Source organism: Strigops habroptila, chromosome 5, assembly GCF_004027225.2.
Source record: "Strigops habroptila isolate Jane chromosome 5, bStrHab1.2.pri, whole genome shotgun sequence".
NCBI lineage: Eukaryota > Metazoa > Chordata > Aves > Psittaciformes > Psittacidae > Strigops > Strigops habroptila.
In genome coordinates this window covers 19,155,252-19,171,411 of record NC_044281.2, presented here as the reverse complement: position 1 = coordinate 19,171,411, position 16,160 = coordinate 19,155,252, and the positions used below count along the sequence as shown (strand labels likewise).

The 16,160-nt window shown below is 43.5% G+C and overlaps 1 protein-coding gene across 2 annotated transcripts; it reads left to right on the top strand.

The window, feature by feature from the left end:
* Window positions 1–6,046: 6,046 nt before the first annotated feature.
* Window positions 6,047–15,847, top strand: CDCA7 (cell division cycle associated 7). Of its 2 annotated transcripts, none has more exons than XM_030488159.2 (10): window positions 6,047–6,147; window positions 7,679–7,804; window positions 8,185–8,295; window positions 9,795–10,046; window positions 10,486–10,563; window positions 11,317–11,505; window positions 11,986–12,126; window positions 12,574–12,723; window positions 13,308–13,444; window positions 13,659–15,847. In XM_030488159.2, the coding sequence occupies exons 1-10, from the start codon at window positions 6,127–6,129 to the stop codon at window positions 13,687–13,689; spliced, it is 1,236 nt and encodes a 411-aa protein (XP_030344019.1). In that variant the 5' UTR covers window positions 6,047–6,126; the 3' UTR covers window positions 13,690–15,847. The 2 variants fall into 2 exon arrangements, with proteins under 2 accessions (XP_030344019.1, XP_030344021.1); XM_030488161.1 differs by lacking the exon at window positions 6,047–6,147 and adding an exon at window positions 7,046–7,079.
* The last annotated feature ends 313 nt before the right edge of the window (window positions 15,848–16,160 follow it).

The following is a 16,160-nucleotide window of genomic DNA, read 5'->3' as shown; positions in this document are numbered from 1 at the left end:
CTGCCTGCAATGGGGTGGATGCCAGTGGCCCCTCTGCGTCCCCATCTACACCTGATCTCAGTGATGCCGTGCCAGCAGATGAAACAATAGTTTACAGGGCTGAGGTTCACAGGGGTCGTTGCTGCTGGTTGATTATTTCTATGAAATGCTGGAGAAAGCAAACCCAGTTCCTGTTCAGCTGGGAGGAAGAGTGGCCATTCATGTCTCCCCCCGGCACTGCCATGACTGACCTAAGACACCGTAAGAACCTCCTTTTTCACTGGCATCACTGTGAAATGGGGATAGTGTTTTTGGACACTCTTTACTTTTTAAAGAAAGTATTTGCTGCTGCAGCAGCTTTGCTCTTTCTAACCTGCTCCCACTGATTTTTTTCTAGCAGTTGGCCATGTCTTGACAGTAACGCCACTCTCCCTGGGCACAAAATCTCCATATGCTGACCATGATCTGGCAACTTGCTGAGCTGATTTAAGGAGCACAAGTCGGCCAAACTCTCTGCTTCTGCCCTGTCTCCTCACTCACAGCAACAGCCCCTGCCGGGGCATCCCTTACCACTGTCCTCCAGATGAGATCAAACCCCAAGTGTTTTAAGACTTTTCTGTAAACTTGCTGCCAAGAATACTGGACCATGCATCAAAGATAAGAACTTGATTTTCTTATTTTTTTATATTGTGATAGAGAATGCACTTTGACCTAATTATTATTATTATTACTTTAGACTGGGAAAGATGGGCAGTTGTTTTTGTGGAAAAACCCCAAACCAAGAGACCTCCTGACATCTTGTGTCATAAAATGGACTAAAATAGCTGTGCTACCTCTGAAAATTATATGACAATTATTTTCTATATATGTGTCTACCATAGAAGGGGTTTTACATAATATTCTTATCTAATGAAGTGTCAAAGCTTAGCAGTTCAAGCCAGTTTGTTGCAAAAAGTTAGAGGTTGTGGAGAAGTCTATTATGGCACTAACACTAATAAGCATCTGCCAAGATCATGTTTGAGTACATATAAATACAGGGCATTTGAGATGACCATCTCAGAGGACAGAGGAACGGTGCTGGGAGGCAGCAGCAGCCCGGGGTGGCTGAAAGCCAGGGTAAAGCACGCAACCACTCTGCAGGTCCCACCCCAGCACCACTTACACTTCCCACCGCTCCTGCCCCACCACCTGCCTGCCCCGAGGGTTGGTGCCTCTCCGCTTCAGGAGATGGTTTTGCAGCTGCTGACAGACTACAGACACAAACACTGTGCAGTGTAGAATGAAGTGGCCTAATATACCTGGGGCTCAACATACATGTTTTTTTTCCTGCCTTAGCTAGAAAAGTGAGGGCTCCCTGCAGCAGAGAGAAGGCATTTCTCTCATGCTGTGAAAAACACACAGGAAGGGCCTGAAACCTTGAGATGTGCCCTGGGGACCCCCACCGCAGGCTGTAGTGAGCCCTGAAGAGGCTTTCTACCTGGCCCCCTGCTTCCTCCCTCCTGCTGCTAGAGAGAGGTCGCTGGGGAGAAGGTTAAGCCACCACCTTTCCCCCTGCTCCTGTCCTCTCCCAGCAACCGCACCTAGTTGAAGGCTGGCAGAGACAATGCATATAACATTCACAAACTGGCAGTGGCAAAGCTTATATAAAAGGGCAAAAAACCAGACTGCAGTAAGCATTTTTGATTATTTTCTGATAGCCTCCTGTTTCCTACAGCTATGCATTTGCAGAATGTTTTGAAAGCAATTTCTTTATGATGTGACTTAATCTATTTTGTGTTTTCAAAGGGAAATATAAATCAAAGCCCAAGAGTGAAAGGGCTGGGATCTCAAGCTTTTAAAAGTGGCTATTGCATATCAACAAGAGCTACTTTTGATCGACAGTTTTTGCTATGTATTTTGTGAAATGGCCAAAGAATACTCAAATGAGCATTAAAATTACACTTCCATAACATGCATCACAATGGTCTGGGCTCTGAATGATCTGCTGTGATGTATATTTGGAATAATCATTAAGATTTCTATAAAAACTGACCGCATTTCAGCCATTCTGTTAGTGCGCTGATGAATATAGGTTTCTAGAGGCATCTGTCAACTGCACTTTTTCTCTCCATGGACTGTATTTATTCCTTTGGTTTTCCTTCTCTTATTCTTTTCATTTTTAGGTTTTTAAGTCTTTTTCATTTTTAAGTTTTACCAGTTTGTGTCAAAGAAACACAGTATCAAATAGGATCAGACATGACCACCCAGCCCTTACTAGTAAGGAACGTACAGCAAAGCACAAGGAGATACAAACCTGTTAAATTAAAAGGGGAGAATCTATTTTCCTTGGAGAGAGAAAAAATCAAAAAGCATACTAATTGCATTGCGGAGGTATTTTGTGGAACTGGTACAGTTGGTATTGGCTATAAACTGATTACACATGTTAAAAACTTAAATTTACATTTATTTTACAAATTCTGGTTCAACCTATCGGAGCACAATGTCGAAGTATTAACAGTAAAAAGGTACTTCATAAAAATTCCTGTCCAGCAAACATACGGAGGTCTAACTATAATGAAATCTCAAAAAGAGGCCATCTTCATGCTTCTGTATAAGAAAAGTGTCCTTTCTGAGTTGCAATCAATAACAGGTTACCTGATTATACACTTTATTATGTCTTGTATAAGTAGTGTTAGCCACCAGAGGCTGACATGTGAACAAATACATGTGCTTGATCAGATCTTTTACAGCAACACACCTTTAAAAAGAGAAAAACAATTAGTGTGTGTGTTATAGGTTCCGATTTACAATTTACATCATAAATCAATGTCTGATTATTTTAATGTGAAATGTTTTTAGCTTCATTTTATTGCACTAACGGTTTCAATAACACACTATAATTTGCTCAGATGAAGAGGTGATTGGACAGCTCTTACAGAAATTTTTAATTACTGTCATTAGTGGCTGCAATCTTACTCTTTTCTATGGAGCTTAGATACGTGTTACTGCATTGTGCTACAGGTACTATGGGGTTGTGAGAATCCAAACTCTCCCTTTCCACTGAAATACTTGCATCTATAAATCGGTGTCATTGTGCAAGTCCTATCACAATAATAATGAGCATCACACAAAGATTAATTAATGTATCCACGTGCTATTTTAGGCAGGTAGAAATGTATTGTCCCAATTGAAAAAGAAAAAAAAAAAAAAAAGGGAAAAAAAAAGAAGGGAAACTAGAGCATAAAATGTATTGATGTATTGTCCATAGTTAAGACAGGAAGTGTGTAGGAGAGCCAGCAGGAGTCCTGCCTCCAGAGAGAAAAGCTGTGTTGCAATGCCAACAGCTGAAATCCACAGGGTGACATGGAGGACAGCGCTTGTCCTTCATCCCAGCAGACCAAAGGTTGCATTTACTGTTTGTGACAACGGAGCTATTGTTGTTAGAGGTCCATGTTCTTGCTACTGCTTGAAGCTCTCAATATGTAAACAAGTTTGATTAGCCCGGATGGATGCAGAAAGCATTGCTTGCTCAATCTACTGCATGCCGCTCTTTAATTTCAGCAGATTCCCTTAGCAGGTCTTCCAAGGGCCACTACCATGTACTGACAACTCGTTTCAAGGACAGATGAGAATTTAAGAGACTATTTTCTTGAAAACTCCTGATAAACTACTCCAGATAATCCTTGCTGACACATGAGGGGTGAGCTCTCCAGCAGGGAGAAGGACAGGCTGGTAGCACTAGGCAAGCAATGCAGAACCTGGACCAGGAGATCAAATGGGCAGAGATGTTTTCTTCCACTCACATTAGCCTAATTTGAGTTAAATGTGGCTGAAAATGCAGTGCTCACCTGCATTCGGCTCTGCATGTCCTCAGCTAGAAATAAATAAATAAGTAAATAGCTGGATGTAGGACAGTGGTGAAGGCTATGTCTCAACAAACATTAAGAAACCTTTTCTATCACGGTACAGCCAGTTGGTAAATTTGTTCTGCCCATCCACTGAAGGCATCTGGGCCCTGCGTAGTAGAACAGGGGTGTGAAGAGCATGGAGAAAACATGGGAAATGAAAACAGTGGAAATGATAGCGGCACAGGTCATGACACCCATCTCCTGAGTTACAGACCTCCGTTTTCTGGTACCCTGCACTGTACCGTGGGAAGGGAAGCCCCTGCCCTTCACATACTTTCCATTTCTCTTTTCCCTTTCCTGACCCCTTCTCCCCAGTCGTCTGTAAAATATATGAGCTGACATATATAATTTTCAATAAATTAATCCTTTTTCACTTTTTTTTTTTTTTTTTTTTTAAGTTGAAAATACAGTTCACAAAATGTCCTGTCCGGCTTCCACACAAAGCCCCTGGTCTGGCCTATTAATTTTAATGCCATTTGACTACATATGTTGTTTGAAGAGTGCTGTTTCCATTAAGCATTAAATGGAAAATTAACCGCAGCCTGAAGTATGGATTCACCTAGCCCCATCAGTATTCCATATCATTTCATATGTTGCTCTTTAAATGCTGTGAAGGTCCGCTACTTTTCTAGTAAAATCCTGATAATCATGATTCAAGATGTTAAGGGCTGTTACTGTTGAAAAACTGGATCTCTTCTTCCATATAAGAAGAGATCCAGTTTGTAAATTTATTATTTTTTTTTTCCTAAAAGAAGTAAAACTACATCAAAATTCAAGAAACACTTCCCCTTCCCATCTGAGCTGTCTTGTTTGGAAACCGTCTGGGTGTCAATCCTCCACTAATGTGGATTTAGAGGAATTGAGCGTGGTCTGGTCTCCAGAGAACCGGGTTTAGTTCATCTGCTTTTGTGCATGTGCTGAGAAGCCAGCGGTGTAGGTAAGTATGTAATTACGGGCTTATTTAAAATGGAGATTTTTTTACACAACAGATTGCAGCATGCGCAGGAAGAATAATGCCCACAGAAAACAGGAAACCTCTGCGAGGGCTCTTGTACTCTATTGTGCTGTAGCCGATTTACAGGCTTTGGCTTAGAGACGATTCGTGGTTTGCTTTACAGCGGCGCAGGTTTGCGTGCAGGCTGCACGTGCATGGGGCCTCCTTCCCTCGCGCCATCGGAAGGCACCTGGAAATGCTGAGCAGCTACAGTTGCACTGGTATTGAGCCCTGCTGAAACCACAGGATAAGCAGGGGATTATAGCAAACACCAGGGCCACAAATCCCATATGGCTTCCTCACGGCTTCTCCCGTTACCATTGCTGCCAAATACTGGTGGCGCAGCAGTTATTTTGCTGTGTTTAACAGCTGTATCTGATTTAGTGCGATACTACAAACGCTACAAAAAATGGTTTACAACGACAGACAATCTATTTTATTCTGGCCTGTCTTCAAGTAATATTTTGTTTGCAAAGCCAGCGTCTTTGTAAAACCGTGTTGTGCCGCTGTACTCCTATGGGAGCAGAGGCAATGGGCATTACCCAAGGTCCCACTCCCAGCGCTGAACTGTGCACTGGCAACTAACCCTGCCTTTACTGCGGGAGCACAGGGAAGCGAGTGTGTTGCTGGCTGTGTGTTTTAATAAAGTGCCCTCTCCTTATCCCACTGCAGCCCCACTCCAGAGGTGCAGGGTACCCGGCAGGACACCGAGGCTGCCCAGGACACAGGCCTTTCCTGCATGGAGAAACCCGCTCTGTCCCTGAAAACCGGCGGGTTTGGGGTTTTATTTCAGAATGGTGGAAACAAATCCAGGTTTGCCATATAAAATTAAAGCGTTTTTAACCCCGGGAGCGCTACAGACAATGTAGGCACCACGGCCCCTCATCCCCCTCGCCACAAGGCGGAACCTGCCCCCCCCGCGCCCCGCCTCTAGCGTCCCGCGGCGTTCCGACCGGGAGCTTTTCGCGCCACAGGGCCAGGCCCTTGCAGCTCCACAAACCCCGCACCGCGAGCAGAAAAAAACCCCATGTCCCGCACACTAGCTCCTCCGGGCCTCCCCGGGGAAAGTTAACGAGGTTCTCAACAGGGGTGGACGGCGGGCGCGGGGTACCCACGCCAGGAGCCAGATCCCAGGGGGGTGTCGGCGTCATCTGCCAGGACGCGAGCGCCAGCGCGGGAAAAGCGCCGCCGGGCCCCGCCTCCCGCGGTCCCAGTCGCTTTGGCGCGAACCTTCAGTTCGCGGGTGCTCGCTCCGCCGCCGCCAGCATGAGTCTGCCGCGCCCGCAGGTGAGCGCTGCCCCGCGGCCGGGGGCTGCCCTCGGGGCTCGCGGCACGGCTGCGAGCCGCTGCTGCCAGCGGGGCTGTGGCGCTTGCGGCCGCGCTCTCCTAGGGCCTTACGGGGGTCTCACGGCCGGGGCAAGCCGGGCTGTGGGGAAGCCGCTGGGGTCCGGGTGAGGCAAATCTTTGGGCTGGGGCTCGCCGGGCACTCCAGGGTGGGGTATGAGGTGGGAGCAGCCCCGCCACGCACAGCGGCAGCCTCCTGCCCCGCCGCGGTGCTGTGGCCCCCCGTGCCTGGCTGGGACATGGGGCACGGCTGCGGAGCCGCGCTGGGCGGGGTGGGAGGTACGCGCCGGCCGGCAGCAGCCTCACGGAGCGCGCCCGCCTCTCCGCTGCCCTGCTACGGCTGGAGCGGCCGTTGGGCAGTGGTGCGCGGGGGCCGCTGCGGGTGGGAGGGAGAAAGGTAGCTCAGGCCGGGGGGGGCGGCCCCGCGGGGTTTGTGTGTGAGGGGACGGGACGGCACCATCTTAGCGGGAGGAGGAGGCGGGGAGAGCTGCCCGCGCCCCAGCCCGGGGAAGGGCGTGTTTGCATGCCGAGGCGATCCGGGGTCTCCTGGGCTGGGCCTCGCAGTGCTGGCCGGCCCCGTGCTGGAGGCCCGCCCCGGCGGGGTTCCTCCGGCTGGGCGCGGTGGGCGACGTCAAAACCGGCCCCTTTTGTGCCTGGGCCGCATCCGCGCCGCGCCGGGCAGTTTTCATTTCTCGTCAGCACCAGTGAAGCGTGGGCAAGCCCCAGGGGTGTTGCGGTGCCGCTCCTGCGAAAAGCAGTGAGCTGAACGGTGCTGGGGAGAGGGCAGAGGGCTTCAAATTGCCCTGGCTAGTTGCTGCTTAAACCCTCTTTATAAAGTACTTGGCACAGTCGGCAGAGCCCATGAACTGGTACTGGTGAGAGCGCTTGACTAGGTCAACATCTAAGTGCAGGTCTAGCAGGCTTCCTTTGGGTCACTGCCAGGAGAGACATTCACTGTGAAATGAAAACCTGGAGCCCATCAAAAATGCATTTCAAAGTGGTAATAAAATTAACAAAACAGCAAGCTGTCATGTCTAGAACAGTTGTTTCAAAGCTCCTCTTTCCTGTGGATAGGATCCTCAACAGCTGCAGTGCATTTAGTGTTTGCCTCAAACTAAAAGTAATTAATAAGTCAAAGCAGATTTCTAAGTACCATTTATGTACTTGTATTTTTTCACAGCATTGTCTATAATAAGTGGGGAAGGATATGATTTTTGTGTATATTGTTTAAAAAAACGTATTTCTAAACACTGAACAAAACTCATCTATAGCAATGGTCAGAAGTGTATCAGAGTAGAAACTATTCCCAGTTCTAACTTTGGGAATTATTTCAGAGCTGATGATAACACTGCTGACTTATATTCAAGACTGTTAAACATCCTAAAATGTTCAAACCTCCAAATCTTCAATTTAAGGATCTAGTGTGCTGCAGTAGGTCTCGTTTAATAATGGTGTTGCCATTGTCCTTTTGCAGCGCCGACGTTGTTCAGGAAGGAAAAACTTCACAGCATTCCGAAATACAAAACTGATCCCCATGGAAACATCCTCATCCTCCGATGACAGTTGTGACAGTTTTGGTTCTGATAATTTTGCAAACACGGTAAGTACAGTACAAGAACAAATAGAACTGAATGTGCAGTGCTAGTAAAGCTTGCAAACATGTAAAGTTGGTAAAGTTAGTAAATGTTTTGTTCATGATTAGAACTGTTTGCTTATGTTTTTGTAAAGTTACAAACCTATGCTATATGCTATAATTTCATTTCACTCTTAACTCGTGCTTCTAGGGGGTAAGAATTGGAAACAGATTAGCTATTTTTTCTAGCTTTTGGAATGTCACCTAACCTGACATGCCTGATGATAATTTGCAGCTGTGGTTCCAAAACCCCTTTATTTAAAAAAAAGCTATTTTCTTATACTGCACTTGTAAATGTGAATAACTTTCAGTACAATTTAAGTTAAAGGATGTTTTATTCTTCATAGAAATGCAAGTTTAGGTCGGATATTGGAAAAGAACTGGCCAAAATTTTTCATGAAGCGTCTGATGATGAATCGTTCTGTGGCTTTTCAGAAAATGAGATTCAAGATGCATTGGTAAGACAGTTGATTTTAGTTTGCAATTTTAAATTTAAATTATTAACATTCTTAATTGAAAAATAATGGCAGCTTCAGCTTGAAAGTCAAATGTTGTCATAAAGCAGCATTGTCTTATTTAATTACAGCCTTATTTAATGTACAGTCTAGGTAGCCATAGCTTCATTTTCTTTTTGTCTCCATAAAAAGCCCCCAAGCTCCTGAGCTTTGCAAGTTCAGAATAAAATCTGCTGTATGGATTTTGAGATATAGTAACTCGTACAGCTATCCTTGCTGGATGTTACTCTGTTAAACTCTTAACATTTCCAGTTTCCTCAATATGAAATGTTAAGCTAGCCCACAGACTCCAGGAAACCTGAGAAAAACTTTTGTGTCTATTGACATGCAGTCAGATCTGCACTCTAGACAGTGTAACAGGAAATGCTGTACTACTTTAGCAGTAGAGAAATAGTGATAGGTGGTGAAATCCTCCTTCCTGCTTTTCCTTGACATCAGCGCAAGAGCAGTTTTATTGCTTAGAAAGACCAACAGTTGGTGTTTAGTAGAGAAGACAGTAGTAGTACCTTGTTTGGCATAAAATAGTAACTTTGTAGTGACTTCAGAGCATGCCAAGAAATGGCTAGAAAAGAGTAACATCTGACTGGAAGAGCAGGGTTCAGTAAGACGTAAAAGTAAAGAGGATAAGTGGGAGAAAAAGCTGGAGTAGGTACGTAAGAAAAAGGAATCAATAACTACACGTAATGGGCAGCCACAATCACATAGCTGGTTTAGTAAAAACCCTGTGCAAATAAGGATTGCCATTTGAGGCTGATCATCTGCGCATATGAAGCAAGAAGCCTGTTTTTACCTATGACCAAAATAAGGCTGTCTTATTGAGTGTAAACCTGAAAGTCAAAGGCTATTACAGAATGGGCTTTTCACTAAAGAAATTAATTTGTCCTCACTGAACCCTTGGTTCTTTCCAAAGCTATAAGCAAGGTGTCAGAATTCAAAGATAAGAGAATATTAGGATTTTATTCATAATTATTTCACTAACTGGCTCTAGAAGGAAGTTTTCACTTAATATCTGTCACTGATACTGTAAGATGACTATTCTTGATAGCTTACAAACTTGAGTTTGACCCTGTGTTGAGAGCTGCATAGTGGCTTTTTTTACAGCCAAATATGTTGCAAAATCAAACCTTTTCAAGGCAATTCTCTTTCTCACACTGACACACAAACTGTCTTTGCTATTAGACCTGCAAGTGACAGCTAAGATTGCTGCAACTGAAACCAGGCTTCTTTTTCTCATGTGCCACAGCAGTAGTGTGGCTCTCCCTGAGAGTTTTTTATCTGTGTGGTCCCGTCTCCTCCTGACCTCTGCTAAGACTGGGGATTGAAACGTCTGGATTTTGGCCAGATAGCCTCTTTAACTACCCCCAAACAAAATATTGTTAGACTGTATTTAATTGCAGAGCAATTCACTTGGATTTATATGCTTCCATTCTGTTTGTTAACAGAGATTGGAATCGGATTCAGAGGAGAATGATTCAAATGCTGAAAGTGAGATGGCTCAGAGAAGGCAGAAATGCCCTATTCCTTTAAAGGTAGCCATGAAGTTTCCACCTCGAAGGTCAGAAAGGAGGAAGGGTGAGATGGAACCTCTTGCTGAAAAGCTGATGCCTGCTCCAGATTCAGACTCTGACTCTGAAGAAAACGGTGCCATGTTTCTGGAAAAGAGAGCTTTAAACATAAAGGAAAACAAAGCAATGGCAAGTACTCACTGTCTCCTTTGGGACCTCCCCTTCTCTCCCCCACCCCCTTGGCTCTTAGGGGACTTTTTGGCTGTTCAGATTAACTCTAGTGGGAATTACGTGAATGCATTAAGAGGAATTTCCATTCCTAATATTTAAATCTGATACTTCATGTGCACTGGCATGTGAAAATCTGTAGGCTACGTACTTCAGTAAAAATCTGTAGTCTGTAAGCCTAAAAAATGGGGCTTCAACATAACAAGTTGGAGCATTTTTAAATTATTTACAGTTACTAGAACATAAATAAGACATAAAAGTAAAAAATCGAAGAGTGACTACATTTCCTATAAGTAACTGTACTTCTAGCCAATTGCCCTATTCTAATCGTCTGTAATAGCACATAAACACTGTTTTAAGGCTCTGCTTTTTTTTTTTTTTTTCCTTTTTCCCTTGTTAGCTTGCAAAACTAATGGCTGAGTTGCAAAATGTTTCTGGTATCTTTGGCGGGAGAAAATCGTTGCCAACTGTCAGTCATGTAAGTATATACTTAGTATATTTGCCCTCAGATTTCTGAGCCAAAATCTGACATTACAAAACAGGATTCTCAATTAAAAAACTTAATAAACCATAAATCAAAGTCCACTTTAGAATTTTATTGCATGCTAAACATGCATCCTCATTGTGCAATCTTCTTTTGATTTACAACTGTATAAAGCAGAGCAGATTAATTCATAAAGGTTAGGTGTCTCCGCAGGCCGGTAAAACTAAGCAAGGTGCTGTGTAAACAGGTGTTTATATAAAGGCTGGAGATAAAGCAGGGCAGCTCAGACTTTGAAGCTCAAGCCCGAGTATTCGGTGAGTTTGGGGCCTTGAAAGAAACCTTACATTTGGCCTAACTAGGTTCTTAAAGGAGGCTGGGATGTGAGTTGACAGCGTAATGAATTTCACTGCTAATTTACCTGTAAGCTATGTAAAGATGGGAACAACATTAGAAGTCACAACTTCTTATAGACACAGGTTCTGCTGCTGCTGCCTGGGGGAATTATTGGGTCTTAAACCTGTGTGGACACAAACTTGCTTTTGACTATTTCTCTGCAGCTAGCATACTGACCAAGATGAATTTGCCTAGGGTGGTTTTTACCTTGTGTTTCCTGATTTGGGACAGGTAGGAGACTTCATCTTTGGGAAAGCCAGAAGGAAGGCGTGTCTGTTGGGGATGGAATTTATAGTAGGGACAGGAGCTGCCTGGGTTTTGCCTTTTTCATTAGGGGCTTTTAAATTTTACCAGGGACCAAAGCGACTTCCAAGGCGTTCAGTGCCAAGAAGTGCTTTGAGGAGGAACCCAGACCGAAGTTCTCGGCCTCACACAAGATCCAGGTCGCTGATTGAAGGTCCTCCTACTCTTTTACAAGAGGAGGAAGATGATGACCCATATGTCTTAGTGAGAAGAAGAAAGATGTCTGATGAATACTTGGAGGTATGTTGAGGTTCTAGTTCTCCTGTTGCAGGTTGATCGAGAAGGTGGTTTTCTATTGCTTCCAGAAAATAGCAATTCATACAGAGGTGATCAAGATTACAAGTGTGCCACGCCCTGGGAAGAAGTACAGAAAATAGGAAGTTGTATGTGTTCTTCATTTCCCCTGCCTTATCCTTGAAAAATCGCTGTTGCACTCCAGCAGGAATTAAGCAAGATCCAGTAACATTTCTGACCCTGAAGGTGACAGATCAAGCAAAGGTGCTAAAGCTGCATCCATATCATATGTCTTTGCAAAGATCTGTTATCTCTTGTTTAACTATATGATTTGAGCATTTGGGTGTATATATATCATATTGAACTATATGATTTGAGCATATGATGGGCATTTGAGACTTTGGCATTGCTTTGAAGATTCCCACATCGTTTATGTAGAGTTTTTGCTGAGACTAATACTACAAGTATTGTGTCTTCACTGTTCAGCATGAAGCCGGAACTCCCAGGAGGGGTCACCGTGGTGCCATGGCTTTTCCACATGTTGTGCGCCCAGTTGAGGAGATAACAGAGGAAGAGCTGTATAATATTTGTGGGTCTGCAAGAGAGAAAGTATATAATAGGGCCACAGTAAGTATATTCCAACTTTGTGAAATACATACTTTGTCAAGTCATTTTCTTGTTATTCCCTGCTTGTGGTTTAGCATTAAATGGAACAGACTCCCTCTCATGGAAAGGAAGGGTGTGATTTTTGGGAGAAGTATGTCTGAGATCTTGAAATGTCATCACTTACCTTCCCCTGAAAGTATAGAATGGCCTTTACAAAGCTTTAACAGTTAGCTTGCTTTCACCCGGGAACAATTTTAGTACCTAGGTTGATACCAGCTGAGGAAAGTGATTAACAGGCAGTGAAGATGTAATGTTAAAACAGTCTTGGTTCAAACTCGAAAGGTGACTTTCTGTTTCAGGATAAGCACTGCTAGCTGCCAAAGAGATTGCTTGTTAAATGTTCTATTCTGCTAACTAAAGAGCCATCTTTAATGTCTTGTTTCCTGAGCTACTTTCCCTGTGTTCTAGGGATCTACCTGTCATCAGTGTCGCCAAAAAACCATAGACACCAAGACGAATTGTCGTAACCCTGATTGCATAGGAGTGCGGGGCCAGTTCTGTGGGCCATGCCTCCGCAATAGATACGGGGAAGATGTCAGAACGGCGTTGCTGGATCCGGTAAGACAATTTTGAATATTGGCTTTATTGTGCTGAACTTGAGCAGAGAGGTGCATTGGTTACAGCAAAAGAGTTTTAGCAGGGTAGCTACTTACAGTGGCGTAGTACAGTCATGCTCTCCTGGTTTAATTCAAACTGAATTACAGAACTTTGTGTTATGTAGAACTTGTTGTTAGTTACTACTGTAGGTTTGTTTGCAGGAGTGAACTATGAGAGCAGAGCAGCTGCCAAAATGTTTTTGTATTTGAGCATCAGAGTAGTGTTCTCTTTTGTCATGCCTTAGTGCTTAAAGCCCTATGGAAAGGAACTGTATTGTGGACAAAGTGCTGCTGTTGTGGGCTGTTGAAGTGGTGCAGGAGTTGGGCAGAGTGGAATGCTTCATGTGGTTATGTGCAAGGCAGGCAAAGGAGAGTTCAGTCCTGTATAGGCTGAAGAATTTACGCTCTTGCACCAGTTTAGACAACTTCTGCAGTGCTGATGTTCATTGCAGAACTTGGTGCAGAGCAGGGCCCTCCAAGTTGCAGGTGTGAATCATGTCTGGCATTTCAGTTCATCTAAAAGTTTGCTGTCTGTCCTCTCTCTAGACATGGAGGTGCCCACCATGTCGTGGAATCTGCAACTGTAGCTTCTGCAGACAGCGAGATGGCCGATGTGCTACAGGTGTCCTGGTCTATCTGGCCAAGTACCATGGCTATGACAATGTCCACGCCTACTTGAAAAGGTAAGCGTCCTCTTGTGTCAGTGCATTGGCTGTGCTCTATGAGAGATAAGCAGCTCAAAACTGGGAGAGGAGAGCTCTCCATGTCGCAGTTTGTCAGGTAGATCTCAGGATAACTTCCCCTGTGTTTATTGTCGAGGCTTCTACTAATTTGTCTAAAGAGGTTTTCAAAGAGTGTTTTGCTACAAGCTAACTCATGTTTCTGCTTGTCTTTCAGTCTGAAGCAAGAACTTGGAATGGAAGACTGAAGCCATGATTGCCTTCAAATTACGTACTCTTTCACCAATGTCCTATTATTGCCTACAGTGAATTGTTTAATCAAATGCGATTACAAAGCCAGTGCCTTCCTTCCCTTCCCTTTTGGATAAAAAAGGATAAAGAACTTTTACATATCTCAGTACATATCTCAGTTTTTCTTGGGAAAACTGTTTAATGAAGGTGTCTGCCAACAGGCCATTGTTTTCTTTTTAAACAACTTTGCAAATGAGATAGCATCAGTCCTTGCTTTCATGCCAATAACTTTCTTTTTTTTTTTTTTCCCTGAAAGGAGATGGGGCTTTAAGCCAGTAGAGTTTTATTCATGCAGTGAGATGTGCTGCAGGTTTATTTATGCTTTGAAGTTGATCACAAAAAGGTAATAGATGTTCTGAAAATTCAGGGCACTGTTCCCCACAGAACCAAGCAGTGAAAAGTACGTGCTTAACTCCAGGCCAACTTCTGCAATACAGACTTACTGAACATAAATGATCAAATAAAAGCTAAGAATTCTCTAAAATAACATGTTCTTAAGTTCAAAAAGGAAGCCCTAAAAGTTGCAGCTGAGCAGTCTCCAAGCACTAATACTTGGTTTTATAGAGTACTCAAAGTGCACATTGGCCATTTTAAGGGAGATTCTCCAAGTGACTTAAAAAATGCAGCAGAAACAGTTGGGGGTGACACTTTGTATTTTTGTTTAGAGGAAAGGAGGCTGCTGCTAAAAGCTTCCACAGCACCAGCACTAGCATTGCCTAGTGATGACAGTGATGTGAATATACTGGTGTACATTGTGGAGTGACCGCTCTGTCTAAACCAAAATGTACCCTTTGATAAATTGGGTTTGTGGGTTCTTTTCCTGCTCTTGCTGAATCAGCACTGGTCCAGGGGAAGAGGAATGCCTCCAGGGCCAGGGCTTGGTTAAGTAGAGGAGTAGTGGTTCATGTCGCTGTTGGGCAACTGCAAAGTGGATGAAAGATGGTAACTTGTTGAATTTGGTTCTCTGGAAAAGGAATAATGACAGGTCACGGGAGAGAGATCACTGGAATCTGAAGTCTGATTTTTTTTTTTTTTTTTTTTTTTTTTTTTTTTTTAACCTCTAAAAAACCTAAAAGGCATAGGCTTTCTAAGCAACAGTCCAGCTTAAAGTGAGGTATTCTTCAGTTGCATTGAGCAGCATAAATGTGAATAGATAGCACTCTCAGGAGACACCCTGGTTGTACCAACAGATGAGGAAGAACAATTGCCTCATCAAAAAAGGCTTTTAAAAAGGGAGATATAACGGGTTGCATACAATTTGTGAGCACTTAAAAATGCGGTTCATGCTGCAGTCTCCTCCTTAACAATCCAGCCATATTTTTGTATCTGGATCTGCATGGTTGTAGGATATTTTGCGTGATACTAATGAAGCATGAGTACAGCAAAAACTGTTAGAGCTGAAGTATTCTAATGTGCTGTGTGGATAGGATCTTGCATACTCAGTGATGCAGAAAAGAAGGTGCCATGAAAATTGCATCCAGAGAAGCACAAGTGTATAAATGTGCTTAGTTTGGTTATGGAAACTACTGTATAAGCTTTGTATAAGGTTTAGAATGCAATGTTATAAATAATGTACAGTTGAATAGCAGAAGACTCAACTTGCTTTTATTGAGCACTAGAACAATGCATGGCTTTAGACTTCTCTGCTTGCACAGTATTTGCACTGTGTATATACATAATGATCCATGGTTTAGACCTTTCTGAGAGTTCCATCGGTGTGTATGGGAGGGGAGGAGAGAGAAACTTGGAAACAAAAGATATTTATATCTCAGAATTGCAGTTGTTTCGCAAATCTCTGTCCTATTGAAAATCTCCTGTCCTTCCCTTGTTTTTACAGCGTGAATAGCTGTGCAATCTGAGGTGGAGAGGGCTCTACTCTCTAGGTACATTTCATGAAGAAGGAACTCTAGAAATACATGTTCTGACAGATAAGAGCAATTTATTTTTTTCCCTCCTAATTGCTGGTCTTGCCTTCTGATTGCTAGAGTGTGAAAGGACTGTGCTAAAAGCAAACCCTTGCGTCATATCACGGAAACTGCTGTATTTAGATTTACTCAGATCTACAATGTTCTGTACAAAGTTTTATTTTGAAAATAAAAATTTTATGGGATAGAATTTTTGCCTCTTAACTGTTTTTAAAAAGCCCGTTAGAGCTGTACTTAGATTTTATCACCTTTCAGGTAAATGTTTGTTGCAAAGTTAAAGGAGTTGGCTGCTCCCATTTTACCTGGGGGAATAGTGGGACTAGGACATCTTTCTCTCCGCAGCCCTGTGTCCCTGGACTAGGCTTGCTCTGATATTCATGCTGCTTGGATTGAATTGTTTGGTACCTGGTAACTAACTTGTGATGGTAGACATGTATAGGTTCAGGCCAGATACAGACTTTAAGCACATGTGCTTACCCTTCTGCTTTTTCTACGTTTTTTTT